The sequence below is a fragment of the Tachypleus tridentatus genome, chromosome 9, assembly GCF_004210375.1.
Source record: "Tachypleus tridentatus isolate NWPU-2018 chromosome 9, ASM421037v1, whole genome shotgun sequence".
Taxonomy (NCBI): Eukaryota; Metazoa; Arthropoda; class Merostomata; order Xiphosura; family Limulidae; genus Tachypleus; species Tachypleus tridentatus.
Genome location: NC_134833.1, coordinates 33,203,085 through 33,216,856, shown reverse-complemented (window position 1 = coordinate 33,216,856; position 13,772 = coordinate 33,203,085). Strand labels below are relative to the sequence as shown.

General features: G+C 35.4%; 1 protein-coding gene across 1 annotated transcript in view; it reads left to right on the top strand.

Moving 5' to 3' along the window:
* LOC143225017 (uncharacterized) overlaps nt 1-11,859 on the top strand; it is a 37,451-nt gene extending 25,592 nt beyond the window's left edge. Inside the window, exon 2 of the mRNA XM_076453660.1 lies at nt 8,036-11,859. Coding sequence (XP_076309775.1) covers nt 8,944-11,529 — 2,586 coding nt within the window. The 5' untranslated portion in view covers nt 8,036-8,943 and the 3' untranslated portion in view covers nt 11,530-11,859. The remainder of the gene's footprint in view (nt 1-8,035) is intronic.
* The last annotated feature ends 1,913 nt before the right edge of the window (nt 11,860-13,772 follow it).

Sequence of the window (13,772 nt, the reverse complement as noted above, 5' to 3'; positions counted from 1 at the left end):
TATTCTTCTATGTATGCATATTTAATTTTTTTTAATATTATCTTCCCCCCTCTCCCTTACCCAATGATTCAGCGGCACGTTTGAAAGTTTGTAACTGTTTCCATACCTTTGATGGGTACCGGTAGAAATAGCCCATTGTATAATTTTGTTTTGTCAACAAACACATTTTAAAAACATCTTGTTTTTCCATCGGTGAAGGATAGTGCTACGGCATATATCCATACAGCAATAAGTAAGAACAAACAAGTAAAAAGTAGTCTTTGTTTCGACTCTTTGATTCCATACCACTAATTGAAAAGATTTCTTTGCCTTTCCAGCTAACCCAATTATTTTGAAACGAACATCATACACTAACAAGGGTTGATTTTCAATGAGTCGATGATTTTGAAACGAATGTCATATACAAGCAAGGGCTGATCTTTAATGACCCAATGATTTTGAAACAAATGTCGTACGTGAGCAAGTAATGGACTTTAATAATGGCTCGATGATTTTGAAAAGAATGTCATACATGGGCAAGGAATAGACTTTAATAACCCAATGATTTTGAAACGAATGTTACACACAGGCAAGGAATGGACTTTAATAACCCAATGATTTTGAAACGAATGTTACGCACGGGTAAGGAATGGACTTTAATTACCCAATGATTTTGAAACGAATGTTACCCACAGGCAAGGAATGGACTTTGGTGCTTCTCTGAGAATGTTTAATTTAAAGTTGGCCGTTGTACTGGCATTTTTCTTGAACTGAGAAAAGAGACACCTAGTAGTGGATATTATTTATTTATTTTCACAAATAGTTTAAATGTATCTTAAAAATACTTTACTACATTTTATTCCTAACATGTCAAATAAAGCTTCCTAGTTTGATGAAATGTTGTAGAAGTGTTAATGATATTAAAAATTAAAAAAAGATACTTATTGGTTGACTAGTAGAACACGTGGTTCTGTATGAAACAAGTTGCATATATAGCATAATATTTTAAAGTCCTTCATAAATAATTGTCAAATTATCAAAACAAAAGTTTTTAATGATTCGCAATATAAACATTCTTGATACAGACGCGTTTAGTGAGATATTTTTGCCATTTTAAATTGTGCCCTTACATATACGTCCAAGTAATCTTACATAACTAAAAGAGAGATACAAGCAAGTTCCATGCTGTCATATGAACAAATAGCTGTTGTTATCCTACCCTTACATGCTTGCTCACATGGCATTATTTAGTAGAGGTAGCAGCCTGGTGAAATATGTTTTTTTTTTTCATCTGCTGCTGCTGATGCTTTAGTATGTTGGCCTGAACGTGTAAACAGTAGAATACCACATAATGACCAAGTCAATGAATACATAACGGTAAAAATGCTTCCATTTTACTGGAGGCCTGAATGAGAGTTCATTCTGGTTTAAATATTATCTCGAAAACAACTTTATTTCACATGTGCAACTTTACACACTTGTAAAGTCGTACATTCATTCATTTTATTTGGAAACAAAAAAACAAAAATGGTATTACTTGAATCTTATTTTTATTGTAATTTTGATAATAAAACTGTAATCTAAATCACTTTAATTTTTCGTTTGTTTTTGGATTTCGCGCAAAGCTACACAAGGGATATCTACGCTAGCCGCCCCTAATTTAGCAGTGCAAGACAAGAGGGAAGGCAGCTAATCATCAGCACCTACCGCTAACTTTTGGGCTACTCTTTTACCAACGAATAGTGGAATTGACCGTCACATTATAACGCCTCTACGGCTGAAAGGATGAATATGTTAGGTGTAACGGAGATTCGAATTCGCAACCTTCAGCTTACGAGTCGAGCTTCCTGACCACCTGGTCATGCTGGGCCAAATCACTTTGATCTTGTAAGCATAATTAAAATCAGATTCTTCTTACAGAGGTAAATTACAATTGTGATAAAAGGTAAACAGTAAAAAAAAAAAAATTGACCCCAAACTGTACACGAAAAATTAAACTGGCATATCGAAAACTAACCCCATCTGGCAAAATATCTTATTAAATGCCATATTTTATTTCTCTCTTTTTGAGGCCCGGTATGGCCAAGCGTGTTAAGGCGTGCGACTCGTAATCTGAGGGTCGCGGGTTCGCATCCCTGTCGCGCCAAACATGCTCGCCCTCCCAGCCGTGGGGGCGTTATAATGTGACGATCAATCCTACTATTCGTTGGTAAAAGAGTAGCCCAAGAGTTGGCGGTGGGTGGTGATGACTAGCTGCCTTCCCTCTAGTCTTACACTGCTAAATTAGGGACGGCTAGCACAGATAGCCCTCGAGTAGCTTTGTGCGAAATTCAAAAACAAACAAACAAAACCTCTTTTTGAACTTGAAAAAATTAAACTGCGTAGAGCATCTCATGTACAACAAAAATTCGGTTTGTGGCACAGCGATTTTATTTTATAGAGGAATCATTCAAGGGTTAAGGCGTTTGTCCCATTTTAGTATTTCTAAACTTTCTCAAATAGAGTGTCACTGGAGAATTAAATATAGCGTACAAATATGGCACTTAGTAACATCTCTGTGTGTCAATTTAAAAGAAGTTATGTCTTGGTCCTCTCTATTTTCACTTATGGAACAACGAGTGACATGGTTGGCACATCTGCTTTCAGAACCATGATCCTATTGCGTATTTTTAGGGTGGTTAACGCAATTAGCGTGGCCCAGAATTCTTCTTGGTAAGATTCCTTGACAATTTAAAAAGAGTACTGACCCATGTTGCTCATCAGGTCTTCCTTTTTTTGTTAGTAAAAAAATATTGTTTTTCATTTAATGTGACAATGCGATTTACTTTGTTCTCATATTTTCAGCACGTGTACGAGATTCATCTAAATAAACACTGATATCTATAAACTCGGAGATATGGTGATATTTATAACCATAGGAAATCTTCTTTAACCAACTCATAATAAGGTGATGTCATTCCACGATATGTCGGAATTTATCATCGTTGTAAAATTTTCCTAGATATTGTGTATTTAATCATTTTCTATGACCCCCCTGTGGAGAGTAATAAAATATAGATATAGATATTTTAATGTAAATTATGCCGTACCGTTCACTGAGTTCTGGCCATATAAAACTGGTATACAGTGGATATATCGTAACCCCAAAGGAAACTCACGAAAAATTGCTTGTGAAAGTTCGCATTATATTTAAAATAATTGCGTAGCATTACAGAACATTTATAACCATCAAATAATGACTTGGTCTTGCTTGCGAAAATAGACTATCAGAGTAAATTTGGGTGATGAAATATTATTTATTAATTTCGACTAACTTTAAAGAAATAATAGAAAAAAATTGTTATTTTAGTTGGATGGCAAATGCTTGTTTTTTGTTTTCGATGTAAGTTAAATAAAAATGTTTTCTTAAAATTGAACATGTCATTCACAAAGATTTATAAAAGTTTTGTCAGCGATAAGTCGTACCTGCAATGCTGAAATTCGGGATAGTGGTGGAAAGAACGCTTGTTTGTTTGTTTTTGTTTCTGAATTTCGCGCAAAGCTACACAAAGACTTTCTGCGCTAGCTGTCCCTAATATAGCAGTTTAAGACTAGAGGGACGACAGCTAGTCATCACCACCCACCGCCAACTCTTGAGCTACTCTTTTACCAACGAATAGTGGGATTGACCGTAACATTATAACGCCCCCCACGGCTGAGAGGGCAAATATATTTGGCGCGACGGGGATGCGAACCCGTGACCCTCAGATTACAAGTTGAGCGTCTTAACCAGCTGGGGAAAGAACTGTTATCTCGTTTTGTAGCTTGGCGAAATAGTTGTAACAACATCAATACAAAGTCTAATAATAGTAAATAATGTGTTTTTTATTTACATTAGGATATAAATGTCTAGAAATATTTTTGAAATTTCTGAAATTTAGTCTATCACAGAGAATGGTCTATGTGAGCTCATATCGTTTTCATTAATTTATCGACAGGTTTCCGGCAAAACGGCCGAATTTAAAATTTCCCTTGTGATTTATTCACTAGTGACTTTCCATCTTATGAATAAAGATCTCTTAGATAAAAGAAAGAAAATGATATATCCCGAGATTAGATGTAACTTCACTAAAACTAATTTATTTTCTCACTATTCCTAAACACGTTTCGTAAAAGTTATATTTCTGCGTTACTATGGTTACTTGTTATTATCAGCGTCAAAATTTCAAAGGATGTCAACATTTATTTTTCAGTGTTGAAAAAAAATAAAATTCATTAACCCTGAGAGAAATCTGTGTAAATCATTGTATATGTCTAACTTTCCTTATCTAATGTTCTACATGAATTTATTGCTTACATAAAAGAAAACTGTCAAATGATACAGTGGAAACGGTGAGATAGTTCTCGATTTGAATCAACAACAGAAATATATTTATTTATTCCAAATTTAATTTGTGGCTCAGCGTAAAATTTAAAGGTTTGTAATGCCGAAGTTCGGGGCTCGAACCCTTTGGGGTACATAATGCAGATAAATTAAGATCACCCACACTGCAGCTGTACGCTTAACAACAACAAAACACAATCTGAAAAAATAATTTTTAAACATTATGTTTTTGTTCTACTTTTGGTTTGTTTGTTATACGTCAAAGAATTTTCTTTCCACGTACTCCTACATTTATCTATCTGTACATGAAAATCAAAATATTCCTTTTAGTCTGGTTAGATAAAATAATTAAAATTCAAACGATTGACAAGAAATGATAGCATTAAATGTATCAAAAATGTCGTAAGTCGTTTATAAATATATATTTACATTACATTTTCAAGTAATATTATTTCTTCTTTATAATTTGGCTGTTTAGTTAAATTATTTTAATATTTAAACTGTATCTGGGTATTTAAAAAAAGCTGTGGACCAACGAGCAATTTAACATAATTGGTTTAGAAAAATATCTTTAAAGAAGCCTGGTAGTTCTTCGATTAACAAGAAAGTGGTGAGCGTATCGCGAAAGTATTTTATGTTAAAAGCTAGCATAATGTTTATGTTTAGTTGTTGTTAAATGCAAAGCTGTACAATGAAGAACCAATATAATGTTTATGTTTAGTCGTTAAGCGCAAATTATACAGTGGACTACTACTATTTGTACTGTACTCACCACAGAGATTGAACCAGAAGTGTGCCATAATAAGTCCTCACATTTATCGCTAAACCACCGGGCTACCAGCACAATGCAAGTTACAAATAAACATTTAGTAAATTTATTAATACATTAAAATGACTGATTCACCAGTCTGAATAAAAGCAGTAAAACCTACGTCTCTGTAAATTATTAACTTATATATACATACCAGAACATCTCGCGTTATACTGAACAGACATACGTTTTCCTTTTCTTCTCCAACTTAGCAAATGTAAAAATAAAATAAAATAAACTTTTCTTGAAATGACTTGAATATATCACACTAGATGTCTTTCCGCAAGGTCCCTGAAAGTGTTCAGTTTTAAGAGTAAATAAAAACAAAATTTAGGGTAACTATAAGTCATGCTCTGTTGTAACCTACAGAGTACATAATTCTTCTCGTGATTTATGACGTGCCCTCGTTTTAGTAACCTCACAACAGTACAAATTACAACGTCAATCATCTCTTAGGTGCCGTCATTCTAGTTTGGTTTGTTTTGAATTTCGCGCAAAGCTACTCGAGGGCCATCTATGCTAGCCGTCCTTAACTTAGCAGTGTAAGACTAGAGGGAAGGCAGCTAGCCACTACCACCCACCACCAACTCTTGGGCTACTCTTTTACCAACAAATAGTGGGGTTGACCATCACATTATAACGTCCCCACGGCTGAAAGAGCGAGCATGTTTAGTGTGACGGGGATTCGAACCAGCGACCCTCAGATTACAAGTCGAGCACCTTGACCACCTGGCCATGTCGGGCGGTCGTTACTGACTGATAGCTAACACACTACTGTATAGTGGTGCGAGTGGTTGAAAGAGGCGACCTATCGAGGCTGCCCTTTCGAATACATAAGTAACAATAAATGAGAGTAGGAGTTATTGTTTATTTTAAAATATAAATGCATCATTTGGATACGTTAATAATCACTTAAAGATAAAATAAAATATTTTTCCATGACTTTCTGTCACGAGATGTAAAGTTTGATACAAAGCACTCGTGTTAATATGATGTAGTGCTCGCTCTTTAATTTGTTTTGGATTTATGACTAAGGCAGCAGGTTTACTGCCGTACATAAAATCAAGTCCAGGAATGTTTATTGTTAACTACGTATATTTTTATTACAGAAAGTTACTCGCGCCCTCTTCACCTAAGCTTATCTCTTTACTCGTGTTCATAAAAAAAACGTCATGCGGAAAACGTAGTTTGGACAAGATCTAAACAAGTTATCTGGTGTTTTATGTAGTTTCTGGGTTGTTGTTGTTTTTTTTTCTCCAAAGAGAAATATGACCTTTCCAAAACTTACAGACTGCAGGTACCTCAGTGTGCTAAACAGTGTAACGTTTCTTATCGGATAACGTAATTATAAAACAAAGAAAATGAACAATTTCCAAATGTTTGTTTCCGAATTTCGCGCAAAACTACGCGAAGGCTATATGTACTAGCTATTCCTAATTTAGCAGTGTAAGACTAGAGGGAAATACATGAAAATAAGAACTTGTCCAGATTCTTGCTTGAGTCGGTGTTCGCAGTAATTCATACACTGCTAAATAAGGAAAGACTAGCGCGGATAGCCCTCGTGCAGGTTTCGCGTAATTCAAAAACAAACTGTTAAACAGCAATACCTGGACGAAATACTCAGTTTCTTTTCATTTGTTATAATTTAAGTATGACTTTTTACTAACGACAAATAGTCACTATTCATTAGGTATTTGAAGGATTTATTCCATATCATTTCCTAGACAAACTACTTTGATAAATGTCAAGTGGAAACAAGCACACAATGCAATGCTAGTAGCACACAATGTTTGTCCTTTCTTTTTATACCTGGTGTACAAAAGAAGAAACTTTTGTGATATTATGTAGAAACTCGACATGTGTACTACCAGTGCCTATTTTGTCCAGATATTCCACGCACGCAAATTACATTAGTTGGTTTTAGTTGGTCGTGCTTCAATATTTCTAGACGTTGTTAACCGAACCTGAGTCTCGGCACGTACCGCCAAACAAGAAGATGTTTCCGTTATCCCTAGGAATCCGGTTTCTTTTCACCATTAGGTAGTCTACTCACGTGTAAGTCATCGTTCTCTTGGAACACTGTGATTTGTTAGTGCAATTCATCAAGTTAACATTACTAGATGTCCTTCTGCAGTTTTCAAAAGTCGATATTCCAACAATTTGTACTTTAACAGGTCTAAGCCTAATTAGCGTGTATCTGTTCAACTATCTTATGGGTAAAACGTTTTTACCCATAAATGAATAAAAAGTCCGAAGCTATTTATTTCTAAGCTACTTTAATTCACCTAAACCTACTCTATGATAAATAGTTATTCATAACTCCTCATCAAATAAATCTACCCACAGAGGTCAGAAATACAAATTAACTTGATAAATAATTTATTTAATCAATATACAGTCTAAATAATGGAAGAATGTAAGTTTTTATAATCAGAACTTGCAATGATCTGATTCATCACTTGGGTACCATCATTTTTATCGACATTTTTTAACTGGGCTACAAACATTCGTAATCAAAACCTAGCTTCAATTCTATACTAGTAAAAATTGGTAAGCATTTTAGGGTAGACTAAAGCTAGTTAACAAAAGCTTGCTATAATAGTAAAATCACTTCTCGTTTTTTTCTAGCAAAATTAATTGAAATTTAATTTATTATTTATTAATGGGTTCGAAATGTGGTTATATCAAAAGAGAGCTTAACCTTTTTACGGTCGGGATGCTCATTTTTATTGGGATATCTCAATGAATGAATGAGACATACCAAAAACATTGTGAAAAACTTCTAATTTAAGATATTAAAGTTGCTTTTTTAACATAACACAACAAATTATCTATTGTAGTCATTTAAGTTTTATTTATTTATTTATTATTTTTTACTTTAGATGCAGCTTGATGAAGATCAGAGAAGAGTTACTACAACAAACGCATGATGTTGGACATTTTGCGCCGTGTGTAACACCACAGGTTTGAGTTAAAGAAAAGAACACAGAACCGAACATCGTTGCCACAAATTGTGTTGTATTAAGGATGTTCGCCATGTGGGGTTGGTTTAACTAAGTTACATTACGCTTCTCTCGGGCCAAAATACTTGTTGTTGTTGTTTTTTTTTTTGTTTTGTTTTTCGTCTAGACTAGTAAATTGGCTTGAACTATATTACGTTGCCTGTCGCAAGGTACTTGTGCGTTTAAGCTCGGTGGAGAAGAAGAAACGCTGTTATCTCTATTGGGATTGAACTAAAGTGGCCACCTCATTAAATCTGGAAGTATCCAAAAAATCTGTTAAAACCAGATGTCAGGCGATTTCTGATTGGTAGAATACAATAATGTTGCGATTAACGAACTATATTGCAAGCAATTTACAAACACCTGCTCTCAGTGATAAGGACTTTGAATGAAATTCATATTCCACAGTAACCTGATTGTTCGTGACAAATAGATTTACATAATCCCTTGACTCGTGTGTAATGCGGCAAAGAAGTGAACAAAGAGTATGTGTTTCCAAATCTTAGCGGTTTAACTACTGTTCGTTGATTTTCGTCCCTGAGGGAATTTTGCCTACTAACAACGTTAAAATCTGCGGTTCGACTCCTCGCAATAAACACATCAGATAGCTCCATGTGGCTTTGCTCTGAAAACAAACAAACAAATATTATTGATTGTCTGTCAGAAATGTTACGGCTGCACAACATACTAGTTAGTTAAACTCGAAAAGGGCGGAAAAAACTGTTTTTATATGCAACTGAATAGTTTGTATCTCGTTTGAAATCTATGACCTGTGGACGAACATCGCCATGGGAGAGTCTGAAGTGATACATCCTTTAAAAACAACATTATTTCACTCGGTAATATATTTGAATATCATGCTAGCAAAGGGTTCACTAGCTTGTCCGTCTGCTTGCTTTTGTGACGAAGGGTTCCATTATATTAGCTGTGTTGGAGATGGCTCGTGGGAAATGCCATCTGACATTCCCAAAACGGTGATTCGACTTGAGCTTCGAAACTACATGATCCCGTACTTATCACCTACAGATCTGACAGGCTTAGAACAGTTACAAGACCTCATAATTCAACAAACTCAGCTACAAGTTATTTCCAATGATACCTTTTTAAATCTTAAGACTCTGAAACGCTTGGATTTAAGTCAGAATTTTCTCACTATCCTGAACAAAGGAACATTCGACGGTGTATTGGCATTACGGTACTTGGACGTTTCTTCTAACTTGCTTGTAAGTTTTGACGAAGCCTTTGGGGAATTGTCTTGTGTCGAACAGCTCAACTTTCGGGCCAATCAGATTCCACGACTGACAGCCAAGAGCTTAACAGGATTAAGAAAGATTCAATATTTGAATCTAGACTCAAACAATATATCTATGATTGAGGTCGGGTCCTTTCAATATTTAACAAATCTAGCTCATCTCATTTTGAGCAACAATCCCCTTACTACCTTATGTCGCTTGGATGTTTTTGGCAATAGACTTCAGTATATTGATATATCAAATATTGGAATACAGCGTGTGCCTCAAAGCCTTACTCGATTTGTTAGAGACTTAAGACTAGCCAAAAATAACATTACCTACATCCCAGCTGGGGATCTTGAAAGCTACAACTATATTGAGCTTCTCGTTCTGGATGATAACAACATTAAAGAAATTGAAAATGATGCCTTGGGGCGGCTGGAATTTCTGAATAGACTGTGGCTAAATGGTAATAAACTGAGTTCAGTTCCTGTCAACTTACCACCCTCTTTGATAGACCTTTACATAGAGGAGAATAGATTGAAAACAATATCGTCATTTAGTTTTCAAGGGCTAATTAACTTGGAACAGTTATTTCTTCAAAGAAATCAGATTGAAGAACTGGAAGAATGTGCCTTTTGCGATCTCTTTAATTTAAAAAGTCTGGACCTCCAAGCTAACAAGATAAAAAATCTAACATCTGGTATTTTTGAAAAGCTCACTCATCTTCGGATCTTGGACCTTTCTCAGAATGAAATTAAAATAATGGAGCCAAGATGTTTTTTTGGATTAAACCATCTTCAAATCCTCCAGGTTTCCCGCATTTCATCCTTTGTACAATTTGATGAGCTAATGTTTGACACATTGACAAACCTACACACTTTGGAGCTGTACGACAGCTCCCATTTTTGCAGTCAGGTTCTTAATGCCACCAGAGCCCTCTCTGGCCTGCGTAATCTCAGAGAGTTAAATATCATGCACAATAACCTTATCAACCTTCGTTCTGACTTTCCTTCTTTCTTCCCCAAATTGAACATTATAAAAATGAGTGGGAATACGTGGCATTGTAACCAGTCCATTTTATGGCTTCAAGAATGGATCACGACCTCAGCCGTTCAATTCTACCAAAGCTATGACGTTCGTTGCGCATCTCCTTTACAACTTAAATTCAAACCGATAATGCTTCTCAGGAAGGAAGACTTTACAAATACACAGAATATGACTTCTTCAAAAACAGAGAAGGATTTTAGGTATCACGAAGAGAACGGAGATACACCTGGTCTTTCAGCAAAAGAGTTCTTATCAGTAACAGCAAAGCCTGTTGGAAGATCTATCCCTGTATATGGAACATTCGTGTCGGTTAAGTTAAACAGAAGTCAACCTGACTTATGGATGGAGCAGTTGGAATCAAGATCAACGATAAATGGAGAACCACATGCACATGCATCGGAAGTATCGTCTGATAGTGAACCCTTCAATCCATCACGCGTCTCCAATGACGCCTTAATAACGCCAGTAGTGTCGGGCGCCAGTCTTATTAATCGTATTTACGTCACTGACGATAAGAATAACATAAGTCATGTTCAAACAGAAACATTAAATATTACGAGAACAACCGTTAAGAATGGTGAGATCACAGATTTGCTCGAGAGTGTTGAGGTACCACTTGTAAGCAGGAGTAACATCTCAAACAACAATAAGACAATGGGTTCTACTGAAGGAAACCCCAACAAGCAGCAAGAACAGTACAAACACCCCACTGTCAATGCCCGTAGAGGAGACGAACTCCGATTGAAAAATACGCCACCCCCTATAGTAATAACGTTTTCATTGGTTGGTGGCTGTTTGCTCGTGATGGTAGGGTTATTAATATTATTCGTGACATGCCGTCATCACAATTTCTCTTGTAAAGCAGAAGACTATAAATTGCGACGAAGCAGTAATATTTCATACAGCCCTCAAAGGGACGAGGTGTCTATACTTACAGTACCAGATGGAACTCTGAGAATAAAAACAAGTTCCCATTATGGATTGGGAAACAAAGTGTATTACTTCATGGAGAGTAATGATGCGTATCCAGATCAGCAGTTCCAGGAACTCCTTCCACGGACACTGGAGGAAAATGGGCATTTCCTTAGTTGAAATCCTAATATACAGTCCGCAGAAATAGAAAAGCCTTTCTTTTCCACTCGTTGACTTCCTTTTCACAATCTTGAAAGCGAACTTTCCAGTGCTTTCTGTAGTAATGGATACCTTCTGGAAGCCCGAAGTGTTAGAATGATAACTTACAGGAACTAAGGTCGTTCATTTCCCAGATGTTAAATGTTTTGTTTGTGATAAATTATGATAGGTCTTTCCTTAAAGTAGTTCATCAATAGATCGTAATGGATATTAGTAAATACACATGATCACCGAAACTTGCTTGAACTATCATTTTATTTCTTAAAAAAAGAAATTGATACTTTGATGCAATGTGGAATATCCATTATATATTTTTTTTTCATTTAAGAAAATATTATTTAAAACACATTAAACAAGGTTTTGCCAGCTGTCAACTTATATTCTGACGTTTATAAATGTATTAACGCGATAGGAAAAACAAACAGCTTATGTGGTCACATTTTTCTCGGATAGTTATCCTTTAATGGTATTGGAAAGGCTCGTCTGTTGCATCTTGTAAATACAACAGAAATAACCATCTTCAGTGTATACGTTATTTTCAATGATATATCATGTGGGAAGACTTTAACTTGATTCAATTTGACTTTTATCAAAACTTATAGCTCGAACCACTGTTGCCAAAATTATATATATTTTTCTAAAAATGAAATCCAAAAATAAATACAAAGTCAGCTGTGTAATGTTTCACATCCACAAGGTTTATCTACTTTTTAAAAAGTGAAATTTCTTATTTTATAAAGTTTTTGTTCATGTAAAGAAAACAATGTTTTTAGCTGAAATCACCACTTTATTGTTTTAATAATATTTTCATATAATTCAAGTAAATATTGATGAAATTTGTTTCAAATGAAACTCACGTGTTAGAGCTTAAAGTATGGCTATCATTAATTTAGGCCTGGCATGGCCAGGTGGTTAAGGCACTCGACTCGTAATTTGAGGGTAGCGGGTTCGAATCTCCGTCGCACCAAACATACTCGCCCTTTCAGCCGTGGAGGCGTTATAATGGGACGGTCAATCTCACTATTCGTTGGTAAAAAAGTAGCCCAAGAGTTGGCGGTGGGTGATGATGACGAGGTACCTTTCTTCTAGTCTTACATTACTAAATTAGGGACGGCTAGCGCAGATAACCCACGTGTAGCTTTGCGCGAAATTCAAAAACAAACAAACAATTATTAATTTAAAATAACACAATAGTTAGATTAAATAGCGATAAGTTTATGGCCTTATAACGCTAAAATCAAGGGTTCGATTCCTCGAGGTGAACACAGCATAGAGCTCAGTTTGACTTTGTTCTAGAAGAACAAACAACATGAAACTGCTGAATGAAATTATGAACATCGCACGGATATCGTCTTAAAATCAAACTCCATTACCGTTCTTCTACATTTCATTCATATAATGCCCCCTACTGGCCAAACGATAAGTCAGCGGACATGTCGTGCTATAAATCTGGTTTCAACACTGGTGTTGAGCACAGATAGCCCTATATAACTTTATGTTTAACAAGAAACAAACAAGTAAAACATTAACAGAAATCAAGGAACTCGCTTAATCATTATGTTCAATTTTCTGTTAACTGAAACTTTTTTTGATTTTTAAAACCGTGCCTTATGTTATCCTTATCTGATATTTTAACGCGAAACATAAAAGTTCATATTAGTTCAACATCATTATTTCAAATTGGCAATTTCATTGTTTAATAAAACTGGACATAATCTAGTGATTAGCGCGTCTGTACTCTAAATTGCGACCCATTACTATTACAATTTAAAAAAAACGCGTTTCGCACTTTAAGACTGTGAGTGCGTTGTAAGAGTGACAGTCAATATGTACTATTCTGTCATACAAGAGTTTGCAGTGAATGCTGTTAACTAGCTATTCCCCTCCTTGCATATAAGTTAAAGACAAGGGGCAGTCATGAAATTATATGAATCTCGTATAACTTCGCGAGAAATCAAGAAACAAAAATAAAATATAATTTAAAGTATTTTTCAACATGTTTGTGTAGCCTTACCACCTCTTCCTTCTCTCAGCGACAAACAAACGTTTTACCCTTTGGCGACGCTTCCTAATAACTTCAATCTAGAGACAAACAAACAAACATAAAACATCTAGTTTGCAGATAACTCTGGGGCATTTGAATAACAATTTACATATATTTTCCTAATATTCAGTTGTCAACAATAACAGTGTTCCAAATTTTC